This window comes from Bidens hawaiensis, unplaced genomic scaffold (genome assembly GCF_021521415.1).
Source record: "Bidens hawaiensis isolate Kalapana, Puna unplaced genomic scaffold, B.hawaiensis_p1.1 tig00077157_1, whole genome shotgun sequence".
NCBI lineage: Eukaryota > Viridiplantae > Streptophyta > Magnoliopsida > Asterales > Asteraceae > Bidens > Bidens hawaiensis.
The window spans coordinates 19,091-32,274 of NW_027503294.1; the positions used below are offsets into that span (position 1 = coordinate 19,091).

The 13,184-nt window shown below is 40.4% G+C and overlaps 2 protein-coding genes and 1 pseudogene across 3 annotated transcripts; 1 reads left to right on the forward strand and 2 right to left on the reverse strand.

The window, feature by feature from the left end:
- The first annotated feature begins 3,690 nt into the window (after positions 1–3,690).
- On the forward strand, positions 3,691–4,674 carry LOC143606783 (peroxidase 31 pseudogene; annotated as a pseudogene).
- A 650-nt stretch (positions 4,675–5,324) lies between these two features.
- LOC143606782 (uncharacterized) lies at positions 5,325–7,470 on the reverse strand. Of its 2 annotated transcripts, XM_077082434.1 has the most exons (4): positions 7,108–7,470; positions 6,146–6,199; positions 5,698–5,757; positions 5,327–5,572 (listed from the first exon to the last, which is right to left on the reverse strand). In XM_077082434.1, the coding sequence occupies exons 1-4, from the start codon at positions 7,429–7,431 to the stop codon at positions 5,453–5,455; spliced, it is 558 nt and encodes a 185-aa protein (XP_076938549.1). In that variant the 5' UTR covers positions 7,432–7,470; the 3' UTR covers positions 5,327–5,452. The 2 variants fall into 2 exon arrangements, with proteins under 2 accessions (XP_076938550.1, XP_076938549.1); XM_077082435.1 differs by lacking the exon at positions 6,146–6,199 and having other exon boundaries at positions 5,325–5,572.
- Positions 7,471–12,128: 4,658 nt separating this feature from the next.
- Positions 12,129–13,178, reverse strand: LOC143606780 (alpha-dioxygenase 1-like). Its single transcript, XM_077082433.1, has 3 exons — positions 13,159–13,178; positions 12,858–13,060; positions 12,129–12,752 (listed from the first exon to the last, which is right to left on the reverse strand). Exons 2-3 carry the CDS (start codon positions 13,051–13,053, stop codon positions 12,283–12,285), a joined length of 666 nt encoding a protein of 221 aa, XP_076938548.1. The 5' UTR covers positions 13,054–13,060; positions 13,159–13,178; the 3' UTR covers positions 12,129–12,282.
- Positions 13,179–13,184: the final 6 nt, after the last annotated feature.

The window sequence follows — 13,184 nt, forward strand, 5'->3', positions numbered from 1 at the left end:
CCTCATCAGAACATACGATTAGAGGAATTCCAGCAGAGGTTTCAGCATTGAGGGGTACAGGGTCGAATAGCGCCTTACCTGGCCGACGGGCGCTAAGGATCTCATGGCCTAGCGGATAGACCTCCACGAACCGATCCGCCGTTTGTTCCAGGATGGGCAACTCGTTCTCGTCCAGAGCGCGAGTACCCATCCGAGCGGGACCGTCAGTCTCCCGCGGGTTTAGGAGCGACTGCAAGTCGTTCCCCTCTGAAATAAACAGGAAAAAAGTTAGAAGAAATTCAAAATCAACAAAAAGAAAGAGAGCATACCGTAAGGAACAGAGTTCGAACCGTATTCGAGGACGATTGGGATTTTGTGCGCATCAGCAGCCTTCCACACTCGGCTCATCCCCAGCATCACCATCCCGGACTCCGCAAACCGGTAAACCGGAGATTGGACCCGAGATATCTTCGAGAACCATTCCGCCTCCTGGTAGCTGGAGGCGTGAAGGCTTGGGAGAGCTTGCCCATTCTTAAACTTCATGGCAATGGGGATGGCGCGAGCGGATATGAAGAAGAACTCCCGCTTCCACGAGCGAAGACTGCGCTCGGTCGCGCAGATCTTTAAACCCTTAATCCGGGTTGTCAAGGTGTACCACCCCTGGATGCACCTCCAAGTATAGAAGGTCATCAGGCGGTCAACATAGGGCTCAACACCCAGTATCCGGCACACCCACTCAAAGTGGCGAATCTTGGCGATCGCCATGGGGTGCAACTCGGTCAAATGAACACCATGCCTCTCAAGGACACGGTAAACAAACTTTGTCAATGGGAACCTAAGATTCCCATAGACAAAAAATGCAGCATAAACCCCGATCTTGCCTCGGGGGGCATCGTACACGGTCTGATGGGGTTCAGGAAACTTAGGCTCGAGAGACTCGAGCATGAACTTCCTGACAACATACCGGTACAGATCACCAGGCAGAGCACACTGGCACTCGCCAGCAGTACTCTTGTCATCGGCTGCAGATTCAGCATCACGAGACGACATCTTGTGAAGGAAAGAAGAAAGCGATTTCGAGAGAATGCTTGCCCGAAAAGGGGAGTATTCGCCAGAAATCGCTTAAAAAGATGAAGAGAAGAGTGAAAGTGTGGATTACAAAGAGCCCTCTACCCCTTTATATACTAATCGCAATTAATGCGATGAAATTAATGCGGAAGAGAGAGAAAACGAAGGTGCAATGAAACTATGACACGTGGCAAAAAGCAAGCTGGCAACAGCTGTTGACAGGACGCATACCATTAATTTCGCGGCCACGCGCCCGAAAAATCGCGCCCACGCGCCTGAAAAAGCGTCTGGAATGACCATGTACTGTCACGTCACCATAACTTCCTGCACGATCTGACACAGTCAGAAGAAACCGTCGCACGACGTTTCAGAGTTTTGGACTGTTCTTCTTTCCACCAACTCTTCGAATTTCAAAATTCAAAATCCAAAAAGATCAAAAAGTAGGCGGGAAAATACCCCTTACCTTGGCAAACAAGTAACCGTAAGACGGATGCGGGTACAATGTAAAGGCAAAACCCTTCACATACCTAACACCCGCAGGGAATTGAAGCCAAGAAAACCTTGGCAAACAAGTAACCGTAAGACGGATGCGGGTACAGTGTTAAGGCAAGACCCTTCACATACCTAGCACCCGCAGGGAATTGAAGCCAAGAAAACCTTGGCGAACAAGTAACCGTAAGACGGATGCGGGTACAGTGTTAAGGCAAAACCCTTCACATACCTAGCACCCGCAGGGAATTGAAGCCAAGTACCTCGGCAACCAAGTAACTATAAGACGGGTGCGGGTACAGTATAAAGGGAAAACCCTTCACATACCTAGCACCCGCAGGGAATTGACGCCAGGAAAACCTTGGAAGTAAAGTAACCGTAAGACGAGCACAGGTACAGTGTTAAGGCAAAACCCTTCACATACCTAGCGCTCCGCATGGAATTGAAACCAAGAAGGATCTTCTGGGCAATGCTTGCGGAAACGGAAATAACATCCCCGCATAGCGGGAACGTCGAGAACTACGTTGTTTGAAGCTCCAGGATGGAATTGGTGGTTTTAACATAATTGATCACTATGTTCAAAACTACCAAAACCTCATGGAGAATCCACACAAGTGGGACTCAACGCTCCTGACTTGCGAGGATGTTACAGACCTGCCCGCATCATACCCAAAGACCAAGCAGGAAACTCGGGAATTTCTGCAAGTGACAAGGACTTCCGCGGGAGGAATCCCCATGGAAAACCTTAAAAAACCCTTTTCAAAAACCCTTTGCTTAAGTCCAAAAGTTCACCTCACTTTATTAAACACTCATGAGAAGAACATTGGACTGGGGGAACTTGAAGAGGTAGGTCCCAGCAGAGCCCAGTTGGACCCGCAAGACTCACCTTGAAGAGGAACGTCTGCGCAGAAACCAACTGGATCCGCAGGACCAACCATGCTCAGAGACGTGACGTCCTTACGCGCAGTACGCAAGCTGGTCCCGCAGGAAATGCCTCCCAATGGTGAAGGACTCCGCCTGTCCCCGCAGCCTCGGATACAAGCCATCAGGGAAGGCCACCCGCGCAGCAAGGCTACACGCACAAGGCACTTAGCTCTCAATCACTCAGTGTCACCTGAAGGAATGAGCAAAGCCGGGAACAATCCCGCACAAGGGCGGGAGGGGGAATACTCCCGCCCAAATATGCCAGTCCGTACGATACAGGAAGATCTGTACTGTACCTGACGAGGTATGGGAAAAAGATCTGACTAAAGAGACGACAGCTTACTGACACAGTATGGCGAGCAGCATGCTCCTGTACTGTGTCACTATTAGCCGCTGCCTACTCACCAACTACTGCCATACCACGTGCGTAGCCGGCAGTTGGTGGAAAAGGAATAGTATACAGCAGGCCTGGTCACTATCAGCCGCTGCCTACCCACCAACTACTAGCAGGGCACGTGCGTAGGCCACTGTTGGCGGAACAGGAACACTGTTGCAGCCGGCCACACCTCCTTGGAAACCTACCTTCGGCTATAAATACCCCAAATGGTATGACCATCATATCTCATCTTGTATCATCATATTATACCTGATATCTGCTCTAGCAATCTCTTAATATACATTTATATTTAAAGAGCAATCTAGTCTGATTCTCACGCCGGAGGGTGGTCACAAGGAGGAATCCCCCCCTTCTCAGTGACAAGCTCACGGTATCTGTTTTGCAGGTTATCAGAAGAACCATCTTCTCAGGGTCTCACCCCTCGTGGGAAACATCTATCTAACCCCCAGGTTACCAGTAATCTGCCCGGGGTCTGGTTAGTGTTTCTTCAATTGGAATGTTCAGAATTCAATCATATATAAGAAGGAAAGTGAATTAAATTAATTGAAAGAAAGTTTTTTATTCCAACTATAATAGATATCAGAATTAATGATTAATGTTATGAAAATGAATTAAAAAATAAAAATAAAGAATACAACAAGTCCCGCAATTTGACTTTATAACCTCATAACATGCAACATTAATCAACATTTTTCGTTTAAATAAAATGTAAATCCACATTTATATCGCTTAACAAAAACGAATATTGCAATATACTTATTACTATACCCATCATATAATAAAACCCCTCATCAATCACCACTCTCTCTTCACCCACACCCATGGCCATGGCCATGGCAATACCACCACCATTCCTCTTCATCTTCTTATTATCATTATTATCAGTCTCTCACTCCCAACAACAGCTCACCGCCACATTCTACAAATCCACATGCCCCAGATTCGACCAAATCATGCAAGACACCACCACCAACAAACAGATCTCCTCACCCACCACCGCCGGCGCCGCCCTCCGCCTCTTCTTCCACGACTGCCTCGTCGACGGCTGCGACGCCTCCGTCTTAATCTCCTCCACACCCTTCAACAAAGCCGAGCGTGACGCCGACATCAACCTCTCTCTCCCCGGCGACGCCTTCGACGTCGTCGTACGCGCCAAAACCGCACTCGAACTCGCCTGCCCGGGCGTCGTCTCCTGCGCCGACATCCTCGCCGTCGCCACGCGCAACCTCGTCACCATGATGGGCGGCCCGTTTTACACCGTCAGGCTTGGTCGGAGAGACGGGCTGCTCTCACGCGCCTCACGCGCGCAAAACACACTCCCCACGCCTAAAATGTCGATGAGTAAGATTATTACCATTTTTAAACGGGTCGGGTTTTCGGTACAGGAGATGGTCGCGTTGACCGGGGCCCACACGATTGGCTTCTCGCATTGTAGCGAGATTAGTTCGGATATTTATAATTACCGGAATTCCACGTCACGGTCCGACCCGTCTTATAACCCGAGGTATGCTGCGGGTTTAAGGAACGCGTGTGCGGACTACCGGAAGAACCCGTCGTTGTCGGTGTTTAATGACATAATAACACCTAGAGATTTCGATAACTCGTATTATAAGAATTTGCCTAAAGGGTTGGGGGTTTTGAGGTCGGATAGGGCGATGGCGATGGATCAACGGACGAGGCCGTTTGTGGAGTTGTATGCCAGGGATCAGAAGGCATTCTTTGAGGCGTTTGCGCGGGCGATTGAGAAGTTGAGTTTGCTTGGTGTGAAGAGCGGGCTGAGTGGGGAGATTCGGCGTCGGTGTGACTCGTTTAACTGAACCGGGTGTCGGTGTTTCGGTTAATACATATTGTTTTTGGGTTTTTGGATGTTAAACATTATATTATTTCTATACTAAATGAATCACTTTTGTGCCGTAATTAGCGGAGAATGAAGTCAACTATTTTTGAGTTTGGGTTGTTATCATGTTTCCATTTATCAAAAACAATTACTTTTAATTGGTTCTCGTTTGTGTTTATTTATGTTAGTTTAGGATATCAACATAAACACGGATTCTTGAATGAACACGAACACAACATTGCATTTGTCACTGACCATGTTCACTCATTTGTCCATTTAAGTTAAAAGAACCAGCACACGCAATCCCAATTTGCGTTCGGTTTATTCGTCTACAGACCTCACCATGTTTTAAAGCTAGATGGTTAAGCCTACATAACCATACATTGCTGTCATAAAGTGATAAAACTATCTTAAACAAACCCTGCATAAATATGTTCTAGCCTCTACTTTCCACATAACTTACCTCTAATCTCAAAACAATTCAATAATCCATGCACAAGGTATAAACTTTAATTGCATAATGAAAAACAGGACAGGTGCCCACCATCAGCTAGAAATACAACAATAAAACTGGAACATTGTGGGTGAAAATGTGAAATGAACTCTACATATGTTTCATTACCCTATTGCTTACAAATGTAAAGACATCCTGAAAGCAACATCAGCAAGAATTTTCAAGATACCTTAACTATGATGGTGTGAAATTTAGAACGCTCTTGATTCATAAATAAGAAAATTGACGTAACGGAATTGAATATTTAGTTGGCATCATCATCAAAGCTCAAACTCAGTGTCTGTAACTTGAATCCAGAATTTTGTAAGATCTCAACCAGATTAGAAGCCACTCCAGTAGCTTGCACAGTTGTTTTCTTCTTTAACTAAAGCGAAACAAATATGGGTCAGTTTGCATTCAACTATTAAAGATGTCATCTCACTGAGTAATGGAGATACAGATATAAAGTATCTATTTCTGGCACTTCAAAGATTTAAAAAAAAATCTCACCTCAACACCTGCAATACCCTCAAGAACTTGGACTCTTAGATTTGAGACGTCATCTGTCTCCTGAAACAAAATAACAAAGAATGCATAGTTGTAATTAGAGGTGTACAAAGAAACCAATCTGGGCCAGCCAACCCAGTTTATAACCCGGCCCACTTTAGCAAAAAAAAAAAACCGGTTTGGACCCAACTCAACCTGCCAGTTTGTAGTCTCATTCAATGAAACCAGTTTTGGACCTGACCCGATTTGAAAACAATGCCAAAAACAGTTTTCCTCCTAAACAGGTTTTTTACAAACCAACTTTTATTCTTGGTTGACCAACCTGGTTCGGCTTAATAGCCAGAACCGATTTTGCAAAAAGGCCTGTTTTGTACACCTCTACTTGTAATGCATAGTTATAAAAGCTGCACCATTTCGAATAAGGAATAAGTCGGAGACAATTCAAATTTACCTCTAGAGCACTTGTTATAGATGGAATAACTGCTTCACTCATTGATCCCTCAGCCTCCATACACATAAAGATAAAAATTGTTAGTGTTTTTGAACCAAATTGGATGAGATATATTAGGGTTGCAAACGAGCCAAGCCGCTCGTGAGGTACTTGAGACAAGCTCATTAAAAGCTCGAATCAAGCCGAATTTAACGACCTCGACTCCACGAGCCTAAAAATAAGCTTGTTTAACAAACGACCCAATCCCGAGCTTCATTTGACGAGCTCGACCTGGCTCACTAGCCTAAGTGAGCCCGTTATTTTTTTATAATGTTTATTTAATATATTAAATATACAATTTTACAATAACTACTATTATATATAAAATTATGAAAAAATAACTCTAGTTTGACCATAGAGTGGGATAGTTGGAAAATTTTGGCAATGTAATTGTTTTCTGTTGTTTTTTGTGTGCCCGATCCTTGCTATCCTTCCGGTAGGAAGGGTTAGGATTTGTTTTGATGAAAGTTGCTGTAAAAAAAAAAGATAATATATATTATGTTATATATTCAATATATAATTAAAATATCAATACAAAAAAGAAGTATAAATATAATTAAAATAGTTAATAGATAATAGACGAGTTGAGCCTGAGCCGAGCTCTAGAAATGGAGCTCGAAACGAGCTGAGCTCGAGTTTGAAAATCTATTCCTGAGCCGTGCCCGAGCTCGGTTACACCCCTAAACATATGCAAGAAATTTTAGCAATATTTTGTATGAAATCAGGTAACGTGGAAGCTAGATTTTGAAAATTATAGCCAAATGTTGGATTTGCAATATAGAATTTGTTCAATTACAATTGAATTTTAGTAACATGATTCCAAAATTTCTCTTTGAACAATTATCAAACAGCTGGTGTGCATTCACGGATTCACCCACCTTTACAAATTTACCAAACAAAACCCATAAAAAACAAAAACTCACCTTAAAGAACATGGTGAGCATATCAGACCGAGAAACCGGAACAGCAACGGTGGCCTCCGGTTCACCTTGGCTGCTGCTACTGCTCTCTAATTCTTCTTCTTGAACAACAACGGGTGGTTCTTCTTCAGCTGCAGATAACCTTATCTTGTTCAAACTCGACAATCTTTTCTGGGATATCAACAAATTAGGGTAGGAATTGGGAATGGTAATGCAACGATTGGATAATCGGAGTGAACAGGAAGTGGGTAAAAGGGGTTTAGGGTTTTTGTGGGGTTTGAAGACTGGTGAAAGATAGATGGATGGAGATGCAGAAACAGTAGCCATTGGTGTTGGTTGGTTGATTGAATCAATGGAGAGCTTGTGTTGAGTATCCAGTAGACAGACTAATGGAGATGAATATTGATTACTATTTGGGTGGTGGGCCTAACTTAATTAGCGGTTAATCGAGGAATTTTACAATCATGATAAACGTTATGATCAACAGTCACAGCTTTCATAAACGAACATGTTCTTTAAACCTCTTTACTATTATCGGTGTATTATTTTTTTTACTTTTTATTTGGTCATCAAGTAAATCTTGTTTACTCAAATAAAATAGTTTGATAACATTAAAACCATTAGCTCTACTTGACGGTTAATTTGATTTAAAGAGTTCGTTACATTAACAACAATAATACTCACTAAGTTATTAGTCTTGTAATCATAGAGAGAGTTTCCTACCGACTTGATGTTTGGTTCATGTTTTAACTATTGCAACTATACCCCGATAAGTTTCGATATTTTTTAATACTTAACCGATGCTATTATATGTGCATTTCTATCGGTCTTCATAGTTAAAACTTATTCGGTCAATATGCAAGGTATTTTAGGGCCGACCCATTAATCTTATAGAAAATAGGGTTTGAGGCCTAAAATAACACTAAAACACATTTGATCCAGTGTTTTGGTTGTATATACTATAGTCAATGGGGTTGTTTGGAACTTACTACCAGAGCAATTAAAAAGACTTAATGATTCAGAGGCTTTATTTAATAGACTTCATGATTGATTTAGAGGTTTCTTTTCAATGAACCATTATCGATTTAGAATAGCCACTTAATATACCAAACAACCCCTAAACCCGACGATTCTCTTTGTTAAATAGAAAGTAACTCGAACAAATTTTATTAGAAAAAAATCAGAAGTCTATATTAAAAGGAATAAATAAAATATAGGCCGAATCTATTTTTAGGCTAGCTGCTGGCCCATATTATGCTAGCAGCCCATACTTGTTCAGACTTCAGACCCAATCCTTCTCTACATTACAAATTATATTGAGTAAAGTGTCAAAATCGTCCCTAAAGTTTAATCAGTATTGCGATTTTCGTCCAAATAGTTTCTTTTTTGCAACTGCACCCTTAAGGTTTTTCATTTGTTGCCAATATCGTCCAAATCATTAACTCTGTTAGTTTTCAAAGTTAAATAAGGGGTAAACTTGTCTTTTTGATCTTTTATTTGTTTTATAACTTTTAAGTTAATAACAAGTGACTTTTTATATTTAATTTGTGCATCATCTATAATAATTAATGTACAATATTTTAATCCTTGATATTTACCATCAACATCAACATCAACATCAACAAAATTCACCACCACCCGATAGCTTCTCCACAGCCAAACCATCCAGTTAACCAGAAAAAGTTACCGACCCTCTCACCGTCCCCTTTGACTTTCCGTCAAACCGTAACCCCAGATTCAAGAGTGATGTCGCCATCTGTTAGGTTTGATGAAGGTCGCCGGAAACAGTCGGAGAAGATGAAGTGAACAAGTGCAGCACTACCAAACACCGCCTGGGAACCGGTTTCCATAGCCGGAAACCTACATATCTTGGTTCCAGCTAGTGGTGGATAGTGAGAGAGATCGTGGTGGTGGTTATCGGCCAGATCTGCATCTCTGATGACCCTCAATTGCAACTCAATCGACCAGATCATCTCCGGTGACCCACATCACTCTTAAATCTAGGGTTTCGGTTTTTGAACATTGATTTACGGGGTTTACTGATTTCTTTTATCAATGAGTTGCTAAAGTTCGTCTACAAGTTTGATTCATCTCAGGTGTCGTCATCTTCGTTTAATTTTCGGACAAACCCCACCAAATTCGGTATGATTTTCAATTTCGTAGTTTGGTTGATTTTTGTGAGTGAACATATACGATGGAGGGGTGTTCTTGCTCATCACCGGCCACCACCAAAGTGACCGGAAGAGTTTAAGCTTGGTGACTATTTATATTGTTTTGTTTGTTTTATTTTGTAGTTTCACATTTTACCCACTGAATGTATTAAGTAATGGGCAAAAATAGTAAGTAAACTGAAAAGAAAGACCAATATACCCATGATATAACATTAAAAAATTAACACAGTTGACTATTTGGATGAAATTGGCAACAAATGGAAAACCCCAGTTGCAAAAAAGAAACTATTTGGACAAAAATCGTAACACTGACTAAATCTCAGGGACTATTTTGACACTTTACTCAATTATATTTATATGAATGCTTGACTTTGACTTTTATAGTTTATACTATTCAGACTTTGGACCCTTTTTATGAACCCGTACAGTATTTCCTTCACTTAAATTCATGTTCTTATTTATTTCCTCATTAAGTTCAGTATCAAACCCCCCTTATTTGAAGCATGTATCCTTAAGCTTAGCACAGTTTTGGATTTACGAAGTCCAAACAAAGAACACAATCACTTGAGTTTATTAATTATATAGTTCACATTTAAATAAAAACATTTTATGTCCAAATATATAAAAAATCATTTTCTCAACTATTTTTTTCAAATATTTTACAATCTTTCCTCCTTTGCTAGTGGCTCACTGCTCATCATATTTTTTTTAAATGTCACCGGATGTTCAAAGAAAATAATGTGACATTTATTTAATTGTTTAAAAGTGTTTCGTTTGAATAACTTTCATTTGGCCGGTTCAAAAATAGTCTTCTAAACAGTTCCTAAGAACTAAAAAAATATAGCAATTAATAAGTACAAACGTTAATAAGTTATTATCATGTAACCAAATATTTTGGTTAGTTGGTTTGATCTGTCTACTCTTTATGCATGATTTGAAACTACCAGCTACGATTAGCTCATGAAAGTTGACTGAAAGTGTGAACATTTTTGGATTTTTAGGTGTTAACTATTCAAGTCAATTATATATTTCAGTGTGAACATTTTGAATATTCTTTTTGTATTACAATTTTGAAAACTTTGACCATGAATAATGTACTATATTTTAAAGTCAAGTAATCAACACAAGTCATCAATTATATTTAAAGTCTGTGTTTGTAATGTTGTCAATCATGTTATAACTTTTTTTGAACAACCAATCATGATTGATCATATCGTTCTGAAGAAACACCGATCTAATCCTTAATACGGGTTCTGGATCTAATGTGTCAACCAGGTAGGATACAACAACAACCAACACGATATGAGCACAACTTCTCAATATCCAGTGACCGGAACATGCAAAACAGACACCGTGAGCTCGTTACGGGAAGGACAAGAGGGGGTCTTTCCGTAACCACCCTCCGCCGTCGGCTCGTTACGGGAAGGACAAGAGGGGGGGTCTTCCCGTAACCAACCTCCGCCGTGAGAATAAGTGCAGTTCTGACATAGAGAAAGTACTTGAGTATTGGGAGTAAATAGTTGAGAGTGAATGTATACCTCATGCCGATTGATAGGGTATTTATAGCCGAAGAATGTGGGAATGTGATTGGGCCAGCTGTCCCTTTCTAGAAGATCTCCCGTAACCGTCTGAACGCGTGTCCTTATGTGGTAGGTTGAGCTATACGTCCCATGTGCATGGGTATAACAACCTGGACACGCGTCCTTTTATGATAGGACGAGTTGATCCCTGGCCATGTGCACACGGTTATAACAACCTGGCCAGGCGTCCTCCTTTTATTGGTTAATGGGTCACGTATTCTTCAAGTAACAATCGTGGTTATTCTTCTAGAAAGTAGTTAGTTATTTACAGTTGTCTTGTTGGCATTGCCTTCCGGTCAACTTGGCGGATAGATGTGCTATCATGCGGGTGACATCTGAGGGTGCCTGGATGCTTCCGCGTGTGGTGTAAGGATGTTCTTCCTCTACAAAGTTGTGCGGGTGCTCCAAATGTCCCACGGGTGACATGTAGGAGGCTTCCTGTTAACCTGCGGGTGATACTTAAGGGTATTTAGGTCTTTTTGGTACCATACCTCTATACGTTCTTTTCTCTTAGTGTTGTTTAATATTGTTTTCTCTAGCTTTACATTTATTTGCCCCTAAACTAAAAATCATTATCATTTAAGTATTTATATACTTAGCAATCAAAGAGTTTCTAATCTAGCGATGATATTTAAGATCGAGTCTGATAGTAAACAAATGTATAGATTAATATCGAGTGATATTAAAGAGCTTCTGAGTTACCATTAGGCTGTTAAAAACAACAAAGATCATACCCAATAAAAATATCACCAATAGCAAAGATATTAACAGGATCTGGGGAGGGTAGAATGTAGACAAACCGTACATTTATCCAAAGAATAGAGATGTTTTTTATAGCGAGACCTTCAGCTCTAAAAATATATGTACGGCCTATGGGTCGGTATAAAAAAAACAAAAGTGTAGCACTAGACTCCTAAATAGCAAAAATACAAAAAATAAAAAATAATAATAAAAATAAAGAAAATTGTATTATAAAAATGCTAATACTAATGGTCTAGTATTAAATAGAAAAAGTTCATAAAAGAAAAAAAGAAACACATTTACAACAAACATCAAAATTCATGCTATTTAATTATAACAAATCATTCAACAAACTTTCATCATTAAAAAGTTAATCCAAGGATTTTTGACAGTAAGAATTATAAATTCATATGTGCATACAAATATCTGTAATGGATCTATTATGAACCCCTCTCCCAAGCAATAATGTTGTAATTTGACGTTAAAAAAAACAATGTTATAATTTGAACATATATATTTTTATTTCATCAAATTAAATACAATACAACTTCTTATTCTTTTAGGCCATAAGAAACTTAACTAATGCACACATAACAAAACAAAAATATTACATAAGGCACCCCAATAAGTGCAACACCTAATACATACAAACTAAACTTTTAACAATTTCATCTATCAATGCATTATCACTGGGGGAGACGGAAATAAATCGGTACGGGGTTATGTGGCTGCGGTGCAGTATCCCACACCGAAAAGGCACTCGTTGAATTCATCCATGTACCGGTCATCTCTGGAAAGTGTCGGTCCAACACATCTTTCAGACTCTCGGTTGTGTTCACCCATTCAAACCCTTTTTTGGTGTACACATCTTCGTTAAAATCGCTAGTGAAGGATCTATCTGCTTGGAGTCTCCTTGATGCCATGGTTAGAAAGATTATAAAAGCTGTCTCGCTAATCGCGAACCCTTTGATCTTTTTCTCAGCCATCATTCCAACCAACAAATCAAGTTGTTCGACATCATCACCATACACTTCATGTAATGTGGCAATAGCCTCTTCATCCTCGGTTAGATCTTCCCATTTAGAGATTGGGATCAACAAAAGTGATCTACGGAACTCATTGTATCTTGCTACTTTTCTCTCTCTATCCCTATAAACTGCATCCATCATTATATATATATATATATATGTTAGGATCAATGTTCATATATACACTTACAAACATTCGTTACTAAAAAACAGAAGAGAAAGAAAATGCTTACTATCGAGCGATGCTAAGTCGATGTGGTCGGGTCGATCTGTCCCGTCCATGTTTTGTGGGACAATGTCCCTTAGCCAGACTGGATAGTTAAACAACTCAAGCGCCCCGCACGCTTGATGTCCCATTGATACCATTTGTGCGGTAAATCCAATTTCTGATAGTTTGTTCTCTCCATTCTTCCCAATCAAATCAATCATGTTAACACTGCATGCAAATACATAATTATCAACATGCATTACTCAATAAACCTTCATGACTATACATAAAAAAGGACAAATTCACTTGGGGTGTGAAGCTGGTACCTTCTAGCAATTTTAGGGGACTTGTT

Excerpts from the sequence above, each read along its gene's own strand:
- LOC143606780 (XM_077082433.1), bottom strand. The coding sequence starts at position 13,053 with ATGATTGATTTGATTGGGAAGAATGGAGAGAACAAACTATCAGAAATT. Across the intron at positions 12,753-12,857 it reads CGACTTAGCATCGCTCGATA|TTTATAGGGATAGAGAGAGA; the intron begins GTAAGCATTTTC and ends TGATGGATGCAG.
- LOC143606782 (XM_077082434.1), bottom strand. The coding sequence starts at position 7,431 with ATGGCTACTGTTTCTGCATCTCCATCCATCTATCTTTCACCAGTCTTC. Across the intron at positions 5,758-6,145 it reads CTATAACAAGTGCTCTAGAG|GAGACAGATGACGTCTCAAA; the intron begins GTAAATTTGAAT and ends ATTTTGTTTCAG. Across the intron at positions 5,573-5,697 it reads AGGGTATTGCAGGTGTTGAG|TTAAAGAAGAAAACAACTGT; the intron begins GTGAGATTTTTT and ends GTTTCGCTTTAG.